The sequence below is a fragment of the Callithrix jacchus genome, chromosome 16 (genome assembly GCF_049354715.1).
Source record: "Callithrix jacchus isolate 240 chromosome 16, calJac240_pri, whole genome shotgun sequence".
NCBI lineage: Eukaryota > Metazoa > Chordata > Mammalia > Primates > Cebidae > Callithrix > Callithrix jacchus.
This window is the reverse complement of record NC_133517.1, coordinates 35,857,383-35,870,447: the sequence shown is the minus strand read 5'-3', so window position 1 is coordinate 35,870,447 and position 13,065 is coordinate 35,857,383. Positions and strand designations below refer to the sequence as shown.

At 34.7% G+C, this 13,065-nt stretch overlaps 1 protein-coding gene across 4 annotated transcripts in view; it reads left to right on the top strand.

The window, feature by feature from the left end:
- Positions 1–13,065, top strand: part of SLC26A7 (solute carrier family 26 member 7) — a 157,825-nt gene that overhangs the window by 47,927 nt on the left and 96,833 nt on the right. For 2 of the 4 annotated variants that reach the window (XM_017965441.4, XM_078352718.1), the window contains 2 exons: positions 2,688–2,798; positions 8,958–9,130. In XM_017965441.4, the coding sequence (XP_017820930.1) occupies positions 2,688–2,798; positions 8,958–9,130 (284 nt within the window). The remainder of the gene's footprint in view (positions 1–2,687; positions 2,799–8,957; positions 9,131–13,065) is intronic. The other 2 variants (XM_078352719.1, XM_078352717.1) reach the window with 1 other exon arrangement.

Sequence of the window (13,065 nt, the reverse complement as noted above, 5' to 3'; positions counted from 1 at the left end):
TCTCCATCCATCCATCCCCTCATCTCCCTTTTTCCCTCTCTCTCTTTCCTCAGCCATCCTCTTTTGTGACCCTATAGCCTAATACTGTGTCTATTCCTTGATACTTTTGTTTTTGTTGCTTTTGCTGTTATCTAAACTAGATTAAGTTACACAAGTATCTGTCAGCATTTACAGTATTTTTCCTCAAAATAATATCATTAGAGAGTTGTAATTTTGCTCTTGTTTGAATTGAATGCCATGTTTTTTTACAAAGAGAGTAGAGATAATTCTGCTAATTTGTTAGTGACTCATTAAGATATTCACTATTTTGGGGAACTTAACATATTTTAGCTTGTGTGAGTGTGTGTGTATGTGTGTGCACGTGTGCATGTATGAGAGAGACTATGTATGCAGTTTATGAACCAGAATAATAAATCAACCTGAAAAAGGAAACTTTATCCAGTGGTCTCTCCTATTTTTGAGGTATATATATGGGAGATAGTCTTGGACCTTGTAGTTCTTATTTAGTGGAAAGGATACTTGATGTTTGACAGTACTGTATATATGAATTAGTTCCTTCCTGCTATGTTTTGGCGATTGTTCATTGCCACATTAACAGAGAAATGGATTTCCATTGAAGGTGAATAATATTGTTGTTTAAAGTAAAAGTTCAATATCAGTATAACAGGAGATAAAGGAAATGTCTACATGATTTCTGGTCTTTGAGGTTGTTCTAGTAGAATCTCATGATATAATATTTTGTATTTTAATTTACAGGTCTAGAAATAGTTAACAAATTAAATATATTTTACATGATGATTCCCATTTTAATTTGATAGGAGCATGAGAACTGGGAAAATCCAGTTTTTAAACTAAGTTTGTTACGGATTTTATTTGGGATAAACACAGAGAGAGATGAGTGTTATTGTAATAAGGCAGGTAAATAAGCAAGAAGTAGCTATTCACAGGGTAAGAGAAGAGGATCCAGCTGCTTCCAGGTTTATGTTACATTTGTCTGTTGCAAGCAGAGCAGCCAAATGGGTCTACCTCTGAACAATTTTGATCCTGTCAATATTGACCATAATTTATCAGAATGTAGTGTCCATATGATTAATCTAAGGAGCTTTTGCTTAATATGCCTTTCTTCACCACCACTGATTTAGTCAATCTGTCTGATCTTGTAAAAATGTAGCCTACATTTTTTTCTTACTCAGAAACACTCTGCATTTCTGTCTCTTAATAGATAACTTTTATCAGGTAGCTTATTCTGAAAAATGGATGAGAAAAGTTGTTTTCTAGCTTTCCATAAGGCTGATGTAAACACAATATAGTTTACAAAGTTGCTTACACTAAAAATGCCAAAATGTGCTCCTTTGTAGAGGTGGGGAAATATTTAGCCCGTCAGTGCTAACACAGCTTCAAGACCTGCCCCTTTACACCATCCTTTCTATCTCTCACCATGGCTTTATAGAATTATAGAACAGCCTCTGCCATTGACACTTCTATAATCACTTTCATTGTACTTCACCAAACCGTAGGAATACATTGCCAGTAAACAGGCAACCCAGAAGTTTTTAAAAAGAAGAAAGGAGTGGTCACTGGTTGACTTTTCATGTATTTTAATTGAAGCTAAAATGTCTTTTATGGCTTCAGAAATATCTGAAACATAACTACGGAGTTTATTTAAAAAGGAATTAAATTTAATTTAAAAATGGTAAATCTCAAAAGTAAAAATTATTGCTATTAGAATCAGACAGCCAGGCTTTATAGTGTGAATAATTATCTGGCCTCATATTCAGAGACTCGAGAATCTAATGCCTCCTTCATCCTCAAGTCTCTTAATAACATGTAAAGTCCTTCATGCCCAGTTTTATTGATACATTTGAATGAATTTGTCATTCCAAGGACCAGCCACAACCCGATGATTTGATGAACCCATACCCATAGATATTTTGGTCACCTTTAAACCACCAGGAGTCATTTAGACATGTCTATGAAAATTTTCTATGTGCATGTGTCATACTTACTACATAGGCAGTAATATCTGCAAGGAATAAAAACTAACAGTTTTGAATTATTTCTTTCTTACTCTTTGAATAAGAAAAGTTGGTTTTTTTTTCCACTCTAAGAAACAGTACTTGAAATACAGGCCAGGGTCCAGTTAGTTGGGAAGCACATAGGTTTATGTGTCAACCCTACTACTGTGACATATTCTCAGGCTGGCTGTGCAGCTAGCCAACCAGCCAATGTTGAGTATGTGTCCTTTTTGCTCAGCCCTAGTTCACATTCCATTTCAGGCTTCTCACCTGTTAGAGTAAAGCTACTAATCTCATCTATCTTACAGATGCTATTGTGCAAATGAAATTATACATGTGAAATTCTAAAATTGTAGTATGCCTGGAGATATTTTGCAACGTTACTATCAAACCTAGCATTTAACAGAAAGGCTCTGAAGACCACTATTTTCTTGTGGACATCTCTGCAATTAAGGGAAAAAGCATTAGTCCAAAAATAATGGTTTTTTGTAATTATAATGATGAACTAAGGACTGAATTTTTTTTCTATTTAGGGCAATAACACTAGTTTCTTGTTGAGCAAGTAGAATATGATTCATTTTGTCTGTAAGTAAACCTATACCTATTCTATTGTGTAACAGATTGTGTCTTGGGGTTCTAAGGTGGTTCTAATTACCCCAGTCTTCTTCACAGGATTGGCCTTTGCTGTTCTCTCATCTGTGCACCCAGTGTTTGGTTTATATGGGTCTTTGTTTCCTGCCATCATTTATGCCATATTTGGAATGGGACGTCATGTTGCCACAGGTAATGAGTGATTCCTATGTTTATGCTTCTAATGTTACTTGTGAAAGAGACTCAATGAGTATTACTAATTACATACCTATAACAGTGTTAACATCTCTTATGAAAACCTCAGAAAATATTAGAGCAAGATATTTCCTTTCCATGCACCAGATAATAAATATACACTGTGATTTATTGCTATATATATATATTAATATATAGCCAAGGTTATTGCTAAAAATTCTTTGCATTTTTGAGTTGCAAAGATTCCACAAAAGAAGAGAAATGACCTGAAATTACAATGAAATGAGAGAAAGTAAGCACTTGGGAGAAAAAAGAAGACTATATAAAATTTAGCTACTCAAAAAACAGTAAAAAATATTTTACATCTATTTGATATGTGAACTAAATGATCTTTTAGGTTTATATTAGGCTAGTTTATACAATGCTTTTTACTTGGTATAACTCTTACCTTACCTAGCTCTATATTACCAAATAAAATATGAGGCGTGATTTGGTATTAGATAAACCTGAGTATATGCCTTATTTGTTGTTTGCCATCTACATGGTCTTAGGCAAAATGTCAAACTCCATTGCTGCTTTCTTGATAGCAAAATTACCTTCCAAATTCTAATGATTATAGTGAGAACTAGATAATTGATGTGTAGTGTCTAATTTAGTACTTGCTACATAATAAGATTTAATAAAGTTAGCTATTATTATTACAAAAATGGTATCTTAGTCTTAAGTATTAAAGAAATCATAAAATAATTTTAACTAGAAATATCTATAGTGGCATTTCTATTTATTTTGGGATTATATGATCTCAGCCTCTAAGTAATAACATTTTGTGACCATTTCTTCAGTGGTCAGTTTGCATTATTGACTGCATCAGTTTTCTATTGCTGCTGTAACAGATTACCATGAGTTCAGTGCTTAAAACAAGATAAAGGTATTATTCTACAGTTCTGGAGCCCAGAAGTCTGAAATGATACTCACAGGACTAAACCTGAGGTGTCAGCGGGACTGCATTCCTTTCTTGGAGGCTCTAGAAGACAATCCATTGTCTTGACTTTCCTAGTTTCTAGAGGCTTCCTGTATTCTTTGGCTCATGGACGTTTCAGCCATCTTCAAATCCAGCATTATCTGTCTTCAAATTCTCTCTGGCTCTGATTTTTTGCCTCCATTTTCCATATTTAAAAGACCTTTGGGATTACATTGGGCACACTTGGATAATGCAGGATGCTCTCCTTATTTTAAGATCAGCTGCTTATTACTTGAATTTCATCTGCAATGTTAATTTTCTCTTACCATATAGCATAATATATTCATAGGTTCTGGGGATTAGGATGTGAACATATTTGAGATGTCATAATTCTGCCTTCCACACTGATGCATATATTTTCTTGTAATATAACATTTTACTTATGTAGATTTGGCTTTTTATATCAATTAATTTTATGAGGGAAGGAACAATAGTTATCAATCACTTACAACATTGCTGCCTAAAGTGTGGCTCATGAACCAGCAGGTTCAGCATTATGTGGAAACTTGTTAGAAGTGCAAAGCCTTTATTTTCACCACAGGCCTACTGAATTAGACTCAGCATTTTTATAAGTTCACTAGGTTTTATTTACACATGTAATCTGTATGCAATATATTATAGTACATATGTATTTATATGTTTATGCATATTTGTGTATGTATATATTTAAATTTGAGAACCATGGATGTTGTATTTATTAGGTGCTTTATTAGAAGCTTTCCATATGTTATTTTATTTTGTTTTAGCACAAGCCTTTTACATAGACATTATTACCTTTACATTGCAGGTGAAAGAAAACACTAAAATTCAGCAAGTTTCTGTGAGATCACAGATTAAAAGTCACAGGTGCATGGATTACAACCCAGATGTGACCAAGCCTAATGCCCAAGCTTTTAACTTTACAACCCACTGTTCAAGAATAAGCTTTTCTTATTTGTATTGATGCAAAAAAGAGAAAAGCATAATAATTAATTATAAATTATTAAAGCCAATTTTTTCAATTATCTTACTCCCTAATTTCAATGATTTTTTTCATTTTCAAAACATTTAAATATATCCTTAGTAATAAAAAAGATTGTTTTAATGCTGTCCCCCCAAAAAATTTTCTGTTAAATTCAAATAAGAGAAAAAGGCAAAATAAATTTGTCCAATACACCATAATTGCTTTAAGAAAACAAAAATACACAATTTGAACATACTTGAATACACACACAAAATGTTCAATGTCCTAAGGAATCACTATAAATATTTTACAGATATTTCACTGCATGATTTTGAAATTACTATTTACATAAGACTCTGTATTTAACAAATTATTAACAGCTATCAGAATCTTATAGTCTACTTAATAAATAATATGCATTTAAAAATACATATAATTTATAGCCTTAAGTGTAGTCATTCAACATTAAAGCCAAAGACTAATTCTCATTTCCCTTCTGTTAAGTCGAATGGGCTACCACACAATAAATGCTGTAGACATTTTATTTCTACATTTGTACTTCACCAAAGACAGAGCCAGCTGGGCCTTTTAATTTGTTTTTTTTTATACCAGTATTTAGAATTCCTTGGCATAGTAAAAATAAAATTATCATTTTCCCTTATTATGCAACATATATATGTCAGGGAAAATAGACAAACTATTTTTTGACCTTCACTTAATCTTGGACATGGGGACTGAGTGTCACCAAAAAAGTCCTGCAAGTTAATATACAGAACATACTTCTCTTTTAAATAATTTAATTTAATGTATATGCATATAGAGGTATTCCCACTTCCACACTATTATTAAGATACTGATATTACTTTCATGAAGAAAAATCACTTTATTTGGGATTTTACCTTCAGTTTAGGTGGTCGGAATGCAATCCTGACTTACTAAATGCAATAATAAATTATGCTTAAGGCATCTTTAAAAGTAAACAATTCGTAAAATCAGAGTATAAAGACATGAAACATACTGTTTTGCTCAACAATGTGAACTTTCTTATTTTAATTTAAAACATATATATTTTAAAAAGAAATAAATCAGTTGATAACTTTTTGTGGCTTGCAAAGAATGTATCTTGGAATAAATACGCAACAATAAAAAACCTGGGTATTAATCTAATGAAAACAGCATGGTAGAAGAGAACCAATATGTGACAATTGGTGGATCTTAATCTTTCTCTAAATTAGAGAAATTTATTTAAAGAGTAAAGTTTCTTTGACAGTTTAGAGAGGATATTGTGAAGACTGTATAAGGTACTCTTCAGAAGAAAAGAAAATAAACAATTATTTACTGATGGATTACAATATGATAGGACTTGAGATGGTGTTTTCTAAAATATGAAATCTCCTTTATTCTCTACCAAAATTTTGTAACTAGATTAATTTTATCATCATTTTACAAATAAGGAAGCTGAGAGAGGTTAGGTAATTTGACCAAGATCACAGGCTCATATTAAGTAGAACTGGCATTTGAACTTGGGTCTAACTCTAGGGCTCATATTCACTTCCTATGAGACCCTGTGACCCACAGTACTGTTGAGCTACCAGATAGATATAATGGTATCTAAGGGTACCACTAATAGGCTGAGAGCCTAACCAGGGTAAAAGGTGGAGCAAATGAGGCAATGATAGAGAGTTAATAGGGAGGAGACCAAGACAAAGGCAAGACCGATAAACAGAGAAGATAGAATGTCATCCACAACAGCCACACGAATTCATTGGCAGTCCCATTTCCCTTGATTGTCCTTTACTATCTCAGAAACAGCAAAGCATTATCCTTGCAAAAGAGGCAGTACTCCCATGTCTACTTTGGTGTGATGGATATGCCTGCATTCATTGCTGGCAAGTCCTCTCTCTGGAGATGTTCTTGAAATATGTCTCACACTCAAGTGAAGTTTCCTTTTCTTCCCCTAACAAAGCCTTTTAGATGGCTCTTTCTCTTTTACCATTTGATTTCCTCCCATCTTCCTCCAAATCCCAGGAAACCAGGCATAAAATAAAAAATTAACTCATCTATATGTTTTTAAAAATTCTGTAGTCATTTGTTCAGTGGCTTTTGTACAAAACATTTAGCTCTGTACTCTAAGAGATTTAAACACCAAAAGACACACTCTTTACTCTCAGAAGTGTTTGATTTGATCTCTGGAGCATTGTGTTGTAACATACCCTCAGAAATATGTCCTATCAAGATCACATTCTATGGCGAATGTTCTCTACTTGGTATTTCTCATCCTTGGTGCTAGAATCTTATTTCTAACAATCAGGTACATTATGTTAGTTTCTCAATGTACTCTTAATTTAGTACTTTATGATAAAGACAATGGTCATGATTTATTGATGATTTATTGAGAATGACTTAGCTCACTAAAAGAATATTATTCAATCTGCTACATATATTTATGTACCACCAACTCTATGGAACAGAGAGAAGCATACAATGATAGACCATAATAAAGCATTCTAACTTTAGTCTTATTAATAATTATATGAATAGCTACCATTTATCAGATGTTAACTACCTGTCGTCTTCTGTGATTTGTGCTATATTACATTATTTAATCTAAGCCTTATAACAATCCCATTGGGTGAGGAATGCTGTTTGCAGACAAAAAGATTGAGGTGCCAGTTCTGGGATTCTTTTTTTTTTTTTTTTTTTTTTGAGACGGAGTTTCGCTCTTGTTACCCAGGCTGGAGTGCAATGGCGCGATCTCGGCTCACCGCAACCTCCGCCTCCTGGGTTCAGGCAATTCTCCTGCCTCAGCCTCCCGAATAGCTGGGATTACAGGCACGTGCCACCGTGCCCAGCTAATTTTTTGTATCTTTAGTAGAGACGGGGTTTCACCATGTTGACCAGGATGGTCTCAATATCTTGACCTCGTGATCCACCCGCCTCGGCCTCCCAAAATGCTGGGATTACAGGCTTGAGCCACCGCGCCCGGCCAGCCAGTTCTGGGATTCTAAGCCAGGTTTTTTGGAGGCTACAATCACCATGTTGTTCTGAATCCATGGCAGTTACCTCTCTATCTAGTAAGACCAAGGATTGCCTGTGTTGAAGTTCCATTGAGACCTGTTTCTGTTTGACTTGTGTCTCTCTTGCCTTATGTTGCTGCCTGCGTGGTTGTATTGGGATGTTTACATGTTGAACAGGCCCTTTTCACAAAGTCTCACCTATGACCTGAAGCAAAGTAAGATCTTTAAGTAGTAATGAGAGTAAATGTTTGCACAGTGCTGCAGTTTGTTTCTATAACCCAAATTTGCCAACCCCTCTCTGTGAGAATCAGCATTTCCATGTTCAGAAGGCTGCATTCTCAGCATGCTGTGCCAAGATGAGAGGCTTCAGAACTCTTGGCAGGAAGAGGGGAAACACACTGAAAATGGTCCCACACATATGCAAAGCCATGGCAATTCTTGAGAAATATCACCAAGCCTTATCTAACAACAGTAGACAGAAATGGTATATTTAATTATTTTATGGGCCATGGTATGTTGCTATTCAATAATAACAATTTACTATGCTATGAAACCACAGGGGGTGGAAAGATTAAGCCTAGTTGGGAGGATCTGGGATGGATCCTTATTATATATGAGATTTGAACCAGATCTTGAAAGACCAGTATGATTTGCACAGGTAGAATGAAGAAGCAAGCATTTCATGGAAAAAGCTGAATTTACTGAGGTCTTTATACCTATCATCTCATTTATACTCCCTTTAAACCCAGTTATGTAGGTATTACTACTTCCATTTTATGGAAGGGATGATATATCTAATGTAAAGTGTTTTAGGTCACATTATTGGTAAATTTAGTGGTTGAATTCAAATCCAAGCCATAATCTTACTTCCTGTCCCAGGATATTCTTTATGCCAGTCTGCAGAGAGGTGAGAAAATGTCTGACCCAGGAGAGAACAGCAAATAGATGAGTGGCTGTGTGTTGAATGAATAAGCATATATGGAGGTAAGTTTCCATTTCAACCATGGAGCGAGGCTAAGAGTGGAGAAGTAAGGGCACATAGGAGAGGAGAGTGTTTGTAAGAGCTCTGTTTGGTTTTACAATGTGGCTCCAACTTTAACGGTGGAATCCCACAATTTTTATTGAGTCTTTTAATGGAATTACTAATAGAAGATTCCCGCACCACTTGGTTTCAGGCACCTTTGCCTTGACATCCTTAATATCAGCCAATGCCGTGGAAAGGATTGTCCCTCAGAACATCCAGAATCTCACCACACAGAGTAACACAAGTGTGCTGGGCTTATCCGACTTTGAAATGCAAAGGATCCGCGTTGCTGCAGCAGTTTCCTTCTTGGGAGGTGTGATTCAGGTAAGTGATACTGACACTTGAGCACAAGAAAAGGGAAATAGCAGCAAAGGGAAGGCAGTTGGTGTTTTATTTTGATTCTTGTTCATGAGTTTGTCTTTGCAGATGAGTAAAGGGCTGATATGTTTTATCATTATGGAAATGCTGGTTGAATGAATGAATTAGAATCAGTACATTGAAGTTACAGAGAAACAGTTTTTGGTCTTTTAAGATGAACTTTCTAAAAAATGTTTTAGAAAATGGAATGAGCTTCTGTGTAAGGCATTGAGGCAATCCTTGTGTCCACACAGTGACTACGTTGTCACTGTAAGGGAATGTTACAGAAAAATTCCTGCAATGGGAAGCAGCTGTGACCAGATCTCTGGGGTCATTCCCAGTTTTCAGATTTTATAATGTTATTGCTTGCATCAGTAATAAATGGTACTTGGTTTATGTTGTAGGTTTACTGATCTGAGGTCATTGGACTCAGTTCGGTACCAACAGCATCGTGTTGCTGCCAAGATTGCTAGTCTTTCTGTTTCTTCAAAATATCAGAATATGTAATTTGATGTTTCTAATCAGTGGTCAGAATTAAAAAACTCAGAAGTGACTATAAAACAAATGTAGGCAGGCACTGAATATTAAATGTGGAATTGCCTGTTTGATAGCCATTTTCACTTACTCTCTCATGGCAACTGAGTTATGCATGCATAAACTTCCTGGGTGGCTGTGTTTTGGGTTGAGGAGACTCTATTTTACAGTGTAACATTATTTGCAAGGTCCACGATCTTGTAAACAGCAAGAAGGGATAAAAACAGTTGATGATTGTCTGGAATTAGATAGTAGGAGAAAACATGTGATGTAGAAGAAAGGCAGCATTAAAATTCTTAGAGTTATATTGCCTTCTAGCTATATGAAAAGGCCAGAAGAATTAAGAATGTAAAATGAAATGAGAATAGGAACTCATGTCTTCATAATGCTTGAGAGAAACAGACTATTTGAATGGTAGCTCATTTGCTTAGGAGATTGACCAGACTAGTGGGCCAGTCAGTATTTTCTATGGCTTGTATCTGAACTGTCATAAAATAAAAACTAGTTGCCTGACTACCCTGTAACACTTGGTTTATTTTTCCAACCATGGATGATGTCAGCCTATTCTGAGGCTTGCACAGGTAGGCTTAGTGGCTTTTCCTCCTTGCCTGGCCTGTGTGAGGCTCTCTGAGATCTGTCGTCTATCTCCCTCTCAGAAATAATCAGCCCTGTGAACTGGTAGACCAAAACATATGTTGCCTTAGATTTGGCATGAGTTTTCCTTAATTTCTATTTACTTAAAATAAAAAATCTCTATATTAACATTGCAAAGATAAGATTGCTTCTCTTTCTTGTCCCATTATTTTTTTCATTCATATTTCTCTTTGAATTTATGATTTTTACTAGAGTTGGACTTTCTCTTATTCTAAAAAAGCATGAAACAAGTAGTTTTAGGTTATATAATACTATAGTATTAGGTATATATTAGTATAGTGAAAATCTAAGAGTATACATAGCAGTAAGACCCAGTGACCTTCTGCTTAGTCTCATTTTAACCATTTTCTGAAAGTTTCAAAAAACATCAGTTATTCTGTTATTATGTAGTATATTTGGATTATGAATTAAAATGGTAATATATAAAAGTCAAAGCCAGGATTCTAATAAACTAAAATATATATGTCTCATTTCCCCAAATGAAACTCCCTAAAATTATAAGAGCAAAGCAGGATATTATTAAAGATAACAAAAATAATTTTGTTTTCATGGTCTTTTACTACATGTAAAATCTGATTCAGAGAGTTGCATGTTTTCTCTTATAACTCCATCAAACATCTGCTTTTCTTCCTTTTTAGCTCTGGTTCTGGATATGTGACTTACATTTTAGCCAATTCTTAAGCAGATGGTTGGGCTTTATTTGACCTCCAAATGGACATCATCTGTCCATTGTCAACTAGAAACTTAAAAGAGTTTTGGATCTTTGGGATTGAGCTTCTCAGTCATTTTTCCTTTGATTCCTTCAGATTTGAAATCCACTGAATCAAAGTGTCCAGTTTCTACAAACATAAAAAGTGTGTGTTTGCCTTGTTTTATTTATGTATTTGTGTATTGTTTTGCTTTTGCTTGCATATTACTTATTTTCGGGTTGATTTTTTTCCTCTGAAGGACCAGCTGACAGAATTATTTAGGTTAATAAGATTATATTATTAAAGGGTCTGAAACAATCATGTCTGATCTGTTGATTCAGTTAGAAATTCTCTCAGCTGCAAGTAACAGAGAACCCTCCTATCGAAGGCTTACACCATAAAGATATTTATTGCTTCTTGTATTACAAGAAGTTATAGAAGTAAGTTCTTGAGGGGCATTGGTGTCTGGCAACACAATTCAATTGATGAACTAATCTGTCTTCTGTTATTAGGTAATAAGGGCTCCGTGACTTCTTAGTGTGTTTCCTTTTTACCCTTCTTTGTAACTGACAAGTAAGCTTTTATCCATAAAGTGTAGCTTTTATTTGTGTAATTTCCTCCCAGACAACTCTTTCTCCATTTCTTGACTTATATTCTTTAATGATTCTCTTATGTCTATCTCTTTCATTTTAACTTATGCAATTTTAGAAGAAAGTATAGAATAGAAAAATAAAGGAATTAGGGTGAAATTAAAATGCATACTTATAGCAAACTGTCTTCATTATATAAACTTTCTGATTTTAGTTTGCTGTTTGCTTTTTTTTAAATTTTGGCTCTTCTTCCAATGTTTTGTATGTCTATTATATTTTAGTTTGTTTTGTTTTCTTCTTCTTTTTTTTTTTTTTGAGACAGAGTTTCATTCTTGTTGCTCAAGCTGGAGTGCAGTGTTGCGATCTTGGCTCACTGCCACCTCTGCCTCCCAGGGTCAAGCCATTCTCTTGCCTCAGCCTCCCGAGTAGCTGGGATTACAGACATGTGCCACCACACCTGCCTAATTTTATATTTTTAGTAGAGACGGGGTTTCTCCATGTTGGTCAGGCTAGTCATGAACTCTCAACACAGGTGATCCTCCCACCTGGGCCTCCCAAAGTGTTGGGTTTACAGGCGTGAGCCACTGCACCTGGCCTAGTTTGTTTTCTGTGTAAGACGTTATTTAGAGAACAAAGTTCTTGAGGGTAATAATAGTATCTTAACACATTTTAAAGTTGTCATCATAGCTAGCATAGAACTCTACATGGTAGATTCTCAGAACATTTGTTGAATTAAAAAATTAATTATCTATTTGGAAATCTGAAAAACAAAAAATAGCAAACATAATGCTAGGTAATAATTCAGTGATTTTAAAATATAAACTGAGTCTGACATTTGTTAATTTTAATTATTGTAATAAGCTGGAAATGTAAAGAAAAAAAAACACACTCAAAACTGTCACTTCCCTTCCCTAATGTTGCTATATATGTATATATGAATTCTCATTTTGTTAGTAACATCTCTTCAAGGTGAATTCCTAGAATGGCATTACTGTGTCAAAAGGTAAATTCAAAACAAAAACAAGTGTGGTTTTGTTAGACATTGTTAAATTCCCTTCCAAGGTTTACATTCCCGCAGCAGTGTATGAGAGTGCCCTCAGCCTTCCCAACAGAATGTGTTCTTAGGCGTTTTAACTTTAGCCAAATAGGTACAAAGTAGTATTCAAGGTAATTTGAGTTTTTAAAATTATGAGTGAGGTTCAACATCTTTTCATACATTTAAAATCATTTTGTGCTAAAATATTTTCCCATTCTGTTGGTTGCCTGTTCACTCTAATGATTGTTTCTTTTGCTATACAGAAGCTCTGGAGTTTAATTAGATCCCATTTGTCTATTTTGGCTTTTGTTGCCAATTCTTTTGGTGTTTTAGTCGTGAAGTCCTTGCCTATACCTATGTCTTGAATGGTTTTGCCTAGGTTTTCTTCAAGGGTTTTTA